Raw genomic sequence first — 13,171 nt, 5'->3', positions numbered from 1 at the left:
AGGACAATCTTTTCAATAAAATCGATCTTGGTTCGAGCGATCATCAACGTTGGAACAACTGTAATAAAATTTTTTCTCAAAATTAGTTGGGGAAATCCACATATAAAATAAATAATTTATATAAATAAATAAAATTACATATTTAAAATATGTCATTAAGTATATTTTAGTATAATTTATTATTCATGACTTAACAATATGATAATATATTTATCCAAATTATTTTAAATTTTAAGATACCTTCGAGATGCCTCCTCGAATAGGAAAAATGAATAATATACAAAAATTTGACGCAGAATTTTTTAATATTTCGCTCGAAGAAGCTGATGTGATTGATCCTGGATGCAGAATGTTACTTGAGCATACCTATGAAGCGATTATTGATGGGGGTATAAATCCAGTAGAATTACAGGGAACTAATACAAGCGTTATCACAGCAATAAATATTTGTGATACATATGCAGAACTAGTATACGACAAACCTCAGGTATGTGGTTATTCTCTAAATTCATTGGTTATTCTCTAAATAACTTAATATCAGAAATTGATAAAACAAACGCGTTCCTAAAAGTGTATTATATAATACCTAAATATATTAATACGTATACAAACCTATTGCTAAATATGAGGAAAATATTTATATGAAAATTGTTTCATAACACACATAATTGTTAATAGATTGCTGGATTACCCATTCTTGGATGCAATAAAGGCGCGATAGCAAACAAAATTTCTTATTGGCTCGGCGTTACTGGACCATCGTATAATATCGATACTGCATGTAGCTCGAGTCATTTCGCTATGGTGGAAGCTTACAAAATGATTCGATCTGGCATTTGCGAAGCGGCTATTGTCGCTAGTGTCAATTTGTGCGCCCATCCTAATACAACTTACCAGTTTTTTTGTTTGGGTGAAAAATAATATTATTGTGTTCAGAGTTGTGTGTTGCGTTGTTAAATAGAACAAATATTTATTGATACATTTATAAAAATAATAATATTTATATAATAATAATGTTTGTTAATTCATGTTTTGTTGAATGTAGCAGTTTTTGTTTTCGAATGATACAATTAATTCGCTTATATATATCCACATTGAATTTTTTAAAGTACTTGGTATATTATTAGAGAAACTGGAAACATAATTATATCTTTTCTATCTATTGAATCAATGAAGCTGATGAACTATAAACATAAACTGTTAATATTATTTTAGGAGTTTTATCTAATGATGGTTACTGTAAACCTTACGATGAAAAAGGCTCTGGTTACATGCGTAGTGATGCAGCTGTAGTAGTATACCTACAAAAGGCAAAAGATGCAAGAAGAATCTATGCGACCTTTGTCTATGGTAAAACCAACTGCGATGGCTTTAAAAAAGAAGGAATTACCTTTCCATCACTTGATAAGCAAAAAATATTATTGGAAGAATTTTACGAAGAATGTGATATTTCGCCTCTTGAATTATCTTACATAGAGGCTCATGCAACTGGTACTCTAGCCGGCGATCCTGTGGAACTTCGAGCCATCGATGAAGCTATATGCGCTAAAAGACAACTTCCTCTGTTATTGGGTTCAGTGAAGTCAAATATTGGACATTCAGAGCCAGTTAGCGGTCATTGTCAAATTGCAAAGGTGAATTTACAACAAAACAGGGTTAATAATAACAGCAATAGGCTTAGAGTACAAATAATTAAGTAGGAATACTGACAGATAAGAGCTAAGGCGCGGGTATTGGTGCGCAAACTTATTATTGTTAAGTTTTATTAACAAATGTGCATTAACAATGCAGTCGGACTGTTTTTGCTCCATTTTTAGCATAGATATAAATATGTAGAAAATAAATTGGAATTTTATAATCCGACATACCTCACATTTGTTGCTGCAGTTAAATTCCAAATTAAAATTAATAACCAGAATGGAAGGTTCACTAAAACCCGCATAGAATCTGTACAAATTAGTGAACAACGTCCAAATGTCATATGTATATTATCGATTGTTTACAATATAATGACGACGAATGTTGGTACGGTCGGCACAATCACAATAACAACGGTCATAAAAATGGTCATAAACAAAGTCAAAAAGTAAATATGCCATAAGAGAAAGATTAATGCGGCAAATTTACTTAATCTTTAAATTCAATTCAAACTTTAAAATCAAATTCAAATGTAAGTTTCCCGATCAATCAGTTTTGGAATTTTTGGCAAGTTCTCCATTATAGAGGAAATACGTACAGATCACAAAAACAAATCATAAAACGAAGTAAATACGAAAAAATGGCGAGAAAATTGCAAATGCGAAATTAATTAATTTTATCTATCAACTTTTTATATTTGGCAAAATAAGGTTAATACAACTACATAATATAATGCCACATGTAAACTTAGGCAAGTATTTTTTTTTTATTTAAATGTTATTTTTGGATAAAGGTTTTAATAGCGATGGAAACTGGTATAATAGCTCCTACTATACATTTTAAACATCCACGAAAAAATATGGCTGCTATCATTGAAGGAAGAATAAATGTAGTCACTGAACCGATAGAATGTAAGGGTGGTTATATTGGTATCAATTCCTTCGGTTTTGGCGGTGCTAATTGCCACATATTACTGAAATCAAATCCAACAATTAAAGTCAATAATGAAGAAGACGATAATTTACCTAGACTAGTAGCTATATCTGGATGTACGGAAGAAGCAGTTAAAATTATATTAGAAGACGTAAGTATACATTACAATTTATTTCACAAATAATCTAATCTTTCTTATGCTTAGCTTGTATGTTATTACTGTCATTTTAAATTATTTAGAAAATTAAACTTTTCGTTAACAAAAAATTATAAAGAAATAATTTCACGTGTATTGCACGCACAAAAACACAAATACATTAAACAAATTTATGATAATATATTAAATGCATAAAATATATATATGATAATATATTAAAGTAAAAAAAAGTAAGAGAAAAACTACACGATATAATACTTATATATAGTACTTTAAAAAAGCAATAATTTAGTATTATAAAAAAATATGCAAATACTGAATAATGAACGTAAGGAATAAAAAATGTATTATTATAAAATAAAAGGGAGAAAAGATTAAAAAGTCTGCTTAAATTTATATAAAGAATTTACAAAAATTATTGTTATAACTTAAATTACATTTAACTGAAATATATTAATTATTTTAAATTATGATTCTAATAATGGGATTTAAATGTAAAAGTCAAAGATAAATTCAAGTTTATTTTAAACCGGTAAAAGCGGAGAAAAAAGAAGAGTATTATTAACAGATATAAGGTATATTGCATCTGTTGAAGCAAACGTATTAATAGTTAATGTAGCCATTATTCAGTTTAAAAATAGAATATTAGTTGTGTGCAAATTTCAAAGATTTATAATTGAAAATAAGATATTTATATACGTATATTATATACATATTATATACACATTATATACATATGTATCATGATTAATATACACTGCTCAAAAAAATTATGCCATAGAAAATATTTGTCGAAAATTGACCAACATTCACTGTCAATCACTTCACGAAAAATTATCTGCAGAATAAATAATTTTTTTTTTTAATAAAGCTTAACGTTTCTACTTTAAGAATGTATCTCTATTATTTGCTTGCGATGCATCTCTACTTCTGTAATCTGAAGGCATGTTTGGCATACTAAAAATTGCAAAGTTTGACGGAATGCACGGATGTGAAAAATTTTTTAGGCAGGCTTTATTTAATAATAACTCTTTTATTAAGCGTTATAGGAAAAAATGGTACAGGACTTTTCTGCTTAGTTTACTGTGCTTAGTTTACTTAGTGCTGAGTTTACTACCCGCTCACAAATGTTGGCACAATCTTTACCAGACATGCTGTATAAATATATAAACTTTTTTTAAATTAACTTTAAGAGTAATCTGAAAGCTACTTGATAGCGCCGCGACCCTTGTATATAGGCAAAACTGATGTCAAGCCGGAAAGAATTTTTTATGTACTTGGCGTCGCGACGCTACCGCGTCGCTTGATTAAGATATAAAATAATTATGGTATACTTACAATTAGTAACGATATCTCTACAGGTACAGAGCCGGCCAATAGATGTAGAATACATCTCTTTGCTACATCATATTCATAGTGACAATATAAAAGGACATTTCTACAGAGGATATATGATTGCTGGATCTAACGTATCCGATAACGCAATAATTGAAATGAAACGCAACATATGTACGAGAAGACCGATTTGTTTCATATTTTCTGGAATTGGATTTCAGTGTCTTAACATGGGTAAATAAATCACAAAAATATCACATTACAATGGAATATTCAACAATTATTAATATGCAATTTGTTTGCTCGCATTTTTGGAACATTTAACAATTTTTAATTTACACATATATTAACATTCTTAAGTATTTGTTAAAACATGAAACAAAGTTAACAAGTATATAATATCTCTCTAGTTTGCAAATTTTGTAATTTTATAAGTTACATTTATTAAGTATGATAACTAAATTTTGATTAAACTAAACTGAAATAGTAATAAAACTGTAGGAAAAATTTGTAAAATAAAGATAAACAATTTTCCAGAGATTTTATATATATATGTTTAAATCAATTAGATAAAATTATTATTTAAGACAATGTATTACACAACATTATAAAATAATGTAATTATATACGAATATTTTTTAAAAATATTGGTAGGTCGAGCTTTAATGAAGTTTCCAGCATTCATTAAAGCAGTCCAGAATTGCGATAGAATTTTGAGACCTCACGGTATATCGGTGACAGATATTCTAACAAATAAAGACAAAAATATTATCGATAACATCGTCAATTTATTTGTAGGCCTTATTGGATTACAGGTATAAACGTATATTTATAAATAAAATATATTGTCTATATATGCTGCAACATTTTTTTGTATTGTCTAATTCTCTAATTTTTTACAAAGTGCTTTATATTTAAAGATTAAGATCTTATAAAAAACTAAAAGTATTTATAAAATATATAACTAAAATCAGAAAGAGAATCTCTGAAGGAGAGACATCTCTCAAGTAGAGACATTTCTCAAAGAGAGATTATTACATGTATATAATAATATTCAGAATTCTAAATTTATAATATTTTATAATATTATTCAACAGAAAAGTATATTAGAAAGTTGTAATAAAAATTATACGTATTGCAGATCGGAATAGTTGATCTTTTAACAAGCATCGGTATCACTCCTGATATTATAATAGGTCATTCTATTGGGGAGTTGATTTGTGGATATGCCGATGGATGTTTGACGGCCGAAGAAACGATCATGTTGGCATATTATATCGGCTTAGCATTTCTTAACTCAAAAATAATAGATGGCTTAATGGCTGAAATTAATGTCGATTTCAAAATTATGAAAAATATCTGTCCATCGGATATAGATATAGCTTGTTACAATAATTCACGTAATTTTATCGTGAGTGGACCAACGACCTCTGTAAGAACATTCCTCGCTATGTTACAGGTTTGTAAAAACGCTTAAATAATATTAAATAATCTATCTATACACGGAAAAAGAATGTTCGCTACCATAGCTAATTTGCTAAATAAATTTCTAAACTCTAGCAAAATGATTTGCTACTGTACCTAATAAATAGGTATCACAGCTAAGATGTTCGCTGTACATATATTGTATTACGTCTAAAATATAGTTACCACGTGCAGTTTTTAGCTGCGGCAACTAATTATTTTCCGTGTATGCTTATAATTATATATTTAATATCAAATAAATGATAAACTTTATTCCTATTCAGAATGACAATATTCCTGTAAAAGAAATTTCTTTCGGACGTATACCTTTTCATAGTCGTTATGTCGAGCCCGCAAGAGTTAAACTTTTGGAATACTTGAATCAAATACTGCCACAACAAGCGTCTCCAAGCGCAAAGTGGTTGAGTGTGTTGAATGAGTATTATGAATGGTTCGGCGCATCTCCAAAGTCAAGTGTAGCCGAATATTATGCAAACTATTTGCTAGCACCGGTATTATTTTCAGAAACTCTGCGCTTTATTCCAAACGACGCAGTGACGATTGAGATAGCGCCGCACGACATTTTGCAATACATTCTTGATGATTCCTTAGAGACAACAGTGACAAATGTCGCCTTATACAAATTCTCTCACAAACCAAATATTGAAATATTTTTATACGGAATTGGTAAACTTTATAATGCAGGATTGCAGCCGCAAATCGCAAATTTATATCCGGAAGTTAAGTTTCCTGTAAGTCGTGGCACACCGATGATTTCACATCTTATAAGGTAAATTCTACTTAATATAACACAAGATTTTTCAGTTATATTTGCTATAGAAAAATAGAGAAATTTTAAAAGGCAAAAAATTAAATTATATTATTTTTAACGACGGTAAAAAAAACGCGAACTAATATTTTATACATTGTTTGATTAATGATAATTATTGTAGATGGGATCATTCCAAAGATTGGTATACGTACCGTTATGTCGGACAAAGAACAATTGACAAAGGAGAAGTAATTGCTACTATTAATGTAGAGGAAGATTTTATATATATGACTGGACATGTTATTAATGGAAAAAATTTATTACCGGCTACAGGATATCTTTTACTTATATGGAAAATGATCGGCTGGTTAAAGAAACAACATTATCTCGATATACCAATTATATTTGAAGATGTCAATTTTCTACACTCGACAATATTATCAAAACAAAGTCCAGTCGATTTAACTCTTATGATCCAGAAAGGTAAATTGTACAATTAAATTAATCTTGCAAATAAGAAATATACAAGGAAATAAAAAGTTTTTGCATCAAATACAAATGAGAGATAAGATTGTATAAAATATAAATTGAGATAAGATTTGTATCCAATAAATAAGAGCAATCTGTCAATAGTGTGACCGCATATTTGAACTGGAAATGCAATATTAGTACTAACTGCGTTTACAAGAAATTGATATCGATATTTTTACAGGTAGTGGCAAATTCGAGATAATCGAAGGAAGCAATGGTGTCGTTACTGGAACAGTACGAATTCCAATTAATATCGAAGACGAGAAAATATGTACTACATTTATTGATCGAAATGATAATGATGAAGAGAAGATGAGTACGAAAGATATCTATAAAGAATTGAAGCTTCGCGGTTATCAATATACTGGCGAATTTCGTGGATTAAAAAGCGCGTCAATTAGGGGAAAGAATGGTCATATTGTCTGGACTGACAACTGGGTAACATTTATTGACAACATGTTACAGATGATGATTTTAGGACTGGATTCGAGAAGTCTCTTCGTACCAACAAGAATTCGTAAAGTAGTAATCGACCCAGAATCTCATATGAAAAAAATTGAAAAGCTTCCAAATGAAAAAAATCGTATGTTTACAGTAATATAAATGAGCACAATATTTAGCCCAATATCATTTTTTCGAAAAATATATGTATAAATTCGCGCTATTGTGTCATATTGCAGAAATCCTTGTACAAAATTATAAGCATTTAGATGCTTTGATATCCGGAGGAATTGAAGTAAGCGGCCTCGTGGCTACAGCTATATCTCGCCAACAAAGAGCGAGTCATCCTATTCTTGAAGAATACAAGTTTGTTGCTTATCGGGATCTAGATGTAATGTCTTTAGAGGATATAACAAGAATGTCGGTGCATATTGCACTCGAGTGTTACAATATGATAAATGTAAAAATCATCGAATTTGTGGAGAACAGCGATCAAGTGATGCCGGAGGATTTAAATTGTTTATTTGTGAATAAAGTTCTAGATGATTTACCGCAAATTCAATCCGATATCAAACTGGTAGCAACACACGAGCGGTTCAAAGATATCGCTTTGCCTGATAATATTTCCACAATAGAATTCGATAAACTGACGAAAAATGAAAATTGTTTGATGATTCTAGGTTTCGGAATTTTAACACAAAATAAAAACATATTATATGAACAATTATTATCTGTCATGATGCCAAGGGGATTTCTTCTAACATTCGAAGAATTGAATGCTATCTACGACTACTCATGTCTTGATAAGTATGGGTTAAAAGTAATTTTGGAGAAACGCACCAACGATAAGACAATTATATTATTAAGGAAAATACGCGATATTAATAAGAGGAATCTACAGATTGTGCATGTAAACAATTATGAATTCTCATGGATAGACAGACTTAAATCATTCATGGACAGGGAAAATGAAACTACGAGAATTATAGTCGTCGCAGAAGGGGACTTCGAATGCGGACTAATCGGTCTTGTAAATTGTTTGCGAAAAGAACCGGGCGGTAAAATGATTAGAGGTGTATTCATTCAAGATAGAGATGCGCCTACTTTTTCATTGCGAGAATCGTTGTACATAAGGCAACTACAGCTGGATTTACCCATCAATGTTATACGTTTTGGTAGCATTTGGGGTTCTTACAGGCATTTTCCATTACCATTACTACAACCAAAACTCGTACAGAGTGCTTATGTTTCTCAAATGGTACGTCAGAAAGATTCAGTACATAAGAAAAATTGCAATAATGCTTTGTGATATTTTTATTTATAATGATTGAGTAATGATTTAATGTAATTTTAATAGGATTAAAATAATGGTTATATTTATTTATTTTAGGTGCGAGGTAATCTCAGCACTTTTTGTTGGGTGCAAAACAGAATATCTTTGGTCAACAATGACGAAGAAAATCTGATAAAAATAGTCTATGCGTCTATCAATTTTAGAGATATCATGATAGCTAGTGGTAGGCTCGTTTCGACTTCTGTCGCCTCTTTCGAACGAAATAATAGCATTTTAATCGGAATGGAATTTGTTGGTTTTAATAAAAATGGACAAAGAATAATGGGATTGTGTTCAAATGGGTAAGTTAGTCATACGCATAGATGTCAATTAATATATTTTTTATAAATAAACTGTTTAACATATTTTTGTTTATTTAAATTAAAGAAACTATTGATGAAGTAAAAAAAAATTGAAAAAATTGTTATATCTTGCAAGTTTCTTTGTATTACTTTACTACAATACATACAGAATGTTTAAGATAAAAAAGATTTTTTAAATGTAATTTTAATATAATGAATAATAGAAATGACTATTTTTAGTGGATTGGCAAATATTTGTATAGCTGATAAATATCTCAGTTGGATCATACCTGATGAGTGGACGATGGAAGACGCCGCCACGGTTCCTTGCGTATATAGCACATGCTATTATGCTTTGTATTTGAGAGGTAAAATGAAGAAAGGCGACAAAGTGTTAATTCATTCTGGTACGGGAGGCGTTGGTCAAGCAGCAATTCACCTTGCACTTTACGAAGGTTGCGAAGTGTTTACAACGGTTGGGAATATGGAGAAACGACACTTTATAAGAGAAACATTTCCCTCTATTTCCGAGGATCGTATCGGAAACTCTCGAGACACGAGTTTTGAACAAATGATTATCCAGAAGACGGAGGGTCGCGGAGTAGATATCGTATTGAATTCTTTAGCTGAAGAAAAACTACAAGCATCCATCCGTTGCTTAGCAAAAGGTGGTCGTTTCCTCGAAATTGGAAAGTTTGATATGGTTTCCAATAATCCTTTAGAAATATTTGCATTCTCAAAAGGCATTAGTTTCCACAGTATAATATTGGACAATTTTTTTTGTGCCGGACCAGAAAGTAAGATGATATTGTCGAATAAACTAGTAGAAGGTTTAAAGCAAGGAGCTATCAAACCATTGTGCAGAAAAGTCTTTGAAAGAGATGAAATAGAAGTTGCGTTTAGATATATGGCTGCTGGAAAGCATATTGGCAAGGTATGATCTAGGAGTAACTAGAATTGAAATATTAAATTCTTAAAAAATATGATATATATATATATATATATATATATATATATATATATATATATATATATATATATACATATTCCATAAACAAATAATAAAGACAGTTTTTATTAATATTTAATATGAAAAACAACATACAGAGAACAAAAACTGTCTACCCTTTTTTGAGAATTTACAAAAAAAAACGAACATACATTTAAGGATAAATATCCTAATAAATTAGTATTATTTGCAGATAATGATAAAAATTCATAAAGAAGATGAACTCTTAGATGCACCTATACTCGCACATCCCCGGTACTACTGCCTGGAACATAAATGCTATATCGTTTTAGGTGGTCTAGGTGGTTTTGGTCTAGAATTAATTGATTGGTTGATTTCACGTGGTGCAAAAAATCTTGTAGTGACATCGCGAACTGGAATAAAGAACGGGTATCAGCGATCAAGAGTAACATTATGGCAATCTTACGGTATAAATGTACAAATCGTTACAGCTATTGATACTTCGAGATATAAAGACTGCGAATCTATATTAAAATTTGCCGAAGAACAAGGTCCTGTGGATGCTATATTCAATCTCGCAGTAGTGTTGAAAGATGGCATATTCAAGAATCAGTCCCCGCAAACATTCGAAGAGTCTTTCGTGTCAAAGGCATGGACGACGAAAAAGATGGACGAATTATCGAGAACAATATGCACTCAGCTTCAACATTTTGTCGTTTTTTCTTCCGTTTCATGCGGAAGAGGCAACGCAGGCCAAACAAATTACGGAATGGCAAATTCCGTAATGGAAAGAATTTGTGAAAGAAGAATGAAAGAAGGTTTACATAGTTTGGCTATACAGTGGGGTGCAATTGGTGAAGTTGGGCTTGTCGCAGATATGCAAGAAAATGACGAAGAACTTGTTATTGGAGGTACATTGCAACAAACAATATCCTCATGTTTGGACACATTAGAAATATTTTTACTACAAGATCGGCCAATCGTAAGCAGCATAGTTATTGCTGAGAAAAAAAATTCTAACCAAGCAATGAATCCACTTGAAGCGGTTGCAAATATTATGGGTGAGTTTGTAAACAACTGTAATATAAAAAATTTGTGACGAAACATGTATAGAAAAAAAATTTTTATTCAATAATGTTATTAAAAATATATTATATTGATATAACAAAGTGCATTAAAGAATATACAAGAAATGTAGGCTTCAATAGTTGTTAAGATAAAATAATGTTTGATTAAAATTATATCAAAATATATAATTTTTAAAATAGGATTAACAAATATAAACATAGTTGCGCCAAACGTGATACTGGCTGAGCTAGGCATGGATTCAATGATGGCGGTAGAAATTAAACAGACATTGGCGAGAGAATTTGATATTTTATTGACAGAACAAGATATTCGAAATCTCACTTTTGCTGGACTTAGAAAAATGACAAATGCAACCGAGCAAGACAAGACGTACGATGCTACTGAAGCTGCTACAAATAATTTGGAGAGTTTCGAATTATTAACACGAAAACTTAAGGATTCTGATTTCAGTCCAGATATTTATGTAGAACTTGATACAAAAAGGGAAGTTGCTGAAAACATAATATTTCTTATACCAGGACTCGACGGATCTGCAAGCGTATATAAATTGATAGAATCGGAAATTAAATCTTTGGCGATATGTTTGCAACACGGTGCACTTAATATGCCGGACGTTACTTTTTCAATAATGAAATCAGCAGCATATCTTCTGCCTGTATGTAATTATAAGATAATCTATTTGAAATCATTACTTAAATTGCTGTGTATTTAAATGATAATATTTGATTATACACACGCTCTCTCTCTTTCTTTATATGCTATTTTATATATGCTTATGTTTATCTTTTTAGTACATAATGGAGAAAATGGAAGACCGAAAAGAATTTTTAATAGTGGGTTATTCATTTGGATCCTTAATTGCTATTGAGTTAGCAAGATTATTAGAAGCTAAGAATTTCGTTGGACGGTTATTACTTATAGATGGAGCTCCTGATTGGTTAAAATTTTTGATTGAATTGCATAATTATACTTCACAACAAGAACTACAAAATGCCATTCTACTTAATTTCATGAAAATGTATCTCGAATCTGACAATGAAATGGTAAGTCAATTATTGAGACCAAATTATGATTTTTTACTACAAAAGCGGTTTACGTAATCGTGTTTATATACGATTAATACTGTATATATGAAAATGTATAGAAAATTATTTATTAAAATATTTAAATATTCTGAATGCCTTATGCACTTTTATATGATAAAATATCTTTTACCTTATATAAGGTAATATCTTATTTACATATAATACAAATTATAGAAGCTTTGAAGGACTCGTTTAAATGGTTTTCAATGAGTAAGAAAGAATGATAATAATGATAGTATATAAGAATTATATAATATTTATAGTGATTGAAATATAATGTTTATTTTTTGAGCACATGTGTAAAATGGATATCGAATTGAAACAATAATCCTTGACTACAAATTATGGCTAATAATTAAAAGATAAAATAATTTGACTTACGTTGTTCAAAAATACAGAAAAAGTAATTAAGTAATAAGAATATGAACATGTACTTTGTCCGAAATGTGAAAATATAGTCTCAATTTTAAGTGTAGATTATCATTTTATTAGTATTTATATAAAATACAATATTTATATTATTTACAGTCTGCGTTAGAGTTGAATAAGTGCAGTATATGGGAGGAAAAATTAGAACTATTTACTGCTCTTTTTTCGGAGAAGATCAATGTATTAAGTGTTGAAAATCAAAAATTCTTATGTACAACAGTTTACGATCATCTATTGGCTACACAAGATTATGATATATCTTTGTTGCCACCTTTAAAATCATCTATAATATTGTTAAAACCTACACTTACGCCTATCACTTTTCCTGAACAGGATTATGGTTTACATAAGGTAAACTTTTGATTAAAGAGTACACAAACACATTCCATCATTTTTAAGATATTTTTTACAAGAGAAATTATTTTTAGGTTACTGAAGGTGCAGTAAAAATACATTACGTAGAAGGTTCTCATATTACAATGATGGACAAAGTGGCACCATTTATTAACGAAGAATTCTAAAATAAATAGCTTTGTATCAATATTAAATTATCACTTAAAGAATATTATTGGAAGAATTATATAATCAAATATATTTCTATTAAAAAAATATATAATATTTGTAAAAATGTGAATACGTGTAAAAGTATTTGACAAAATAAAAGTTAGATCTATATATATTTGTTTATATGA

The 13,171-nt window shown here is 29.9% G+C and overlaps 1 protein-coding gene across 1 annotated transcript; it reads left to right on the top strand.

Annotated features, from left to right (window-relative positions):
• Positions 1-236: 236 nt before the first annotated feature.
• Positions 237-13,025, top strand: LOC138941678 (fatty acid synthase-like). Its single transcript, XM_070311524.1, has 18 exons — positions 237-487; positions 679-910; positions 1,216-1,634; positions 2,432-2,722; positions 4,090-4,297; positions 4,718-4,878; positions 5,205-5,522; positions 5,812-6,317; positions 6,481-6,782; positions 7,012-7,413; positions 7,511-8,529; positions 8,662-8,906; positions 9,147-9,840; positions 10,109-10,937; positions 11,145-11,620; positions 11,757-12,008; positions 12,579-12,830; positions 12,908-13,025. The coding sequence occupies exons 1-18, from the start codon at positions 248-250 to the stop codon at positions 12,998-13,000; spliced, it is 6,939 nt and encodes a 2,312-aa protein (XP_070167625.1). The 5' UTR covers positions 237-247; the 3' UTR covers positions 13,001-13,025.
• Positions 13,026-13,171: the final 146 nt, after the last annotated feature.

This window comes from Polyergus mexicanus, unplaced genomic scaffold (genome assembly GCF_030449975.1).
Source record: "Polyergus mexicanus isolate NDT 795.1 unplaced genomic scaffold, iyPolMexi1.0 SCAF_20, whole genome shotgun sequence".
Classification (NCBI taxonomy): Eukaryota; Metazoa; Arthropoda; class Insecta; order Hymenoptera; family Formicidae; genus Polyergus; species Polyergus mexicanus.
The sequence above is the reverse complement of the archived record's forward strand: the minus strand, read 5'-3'. Positions and strand labels throughout refer to the sequence as shown.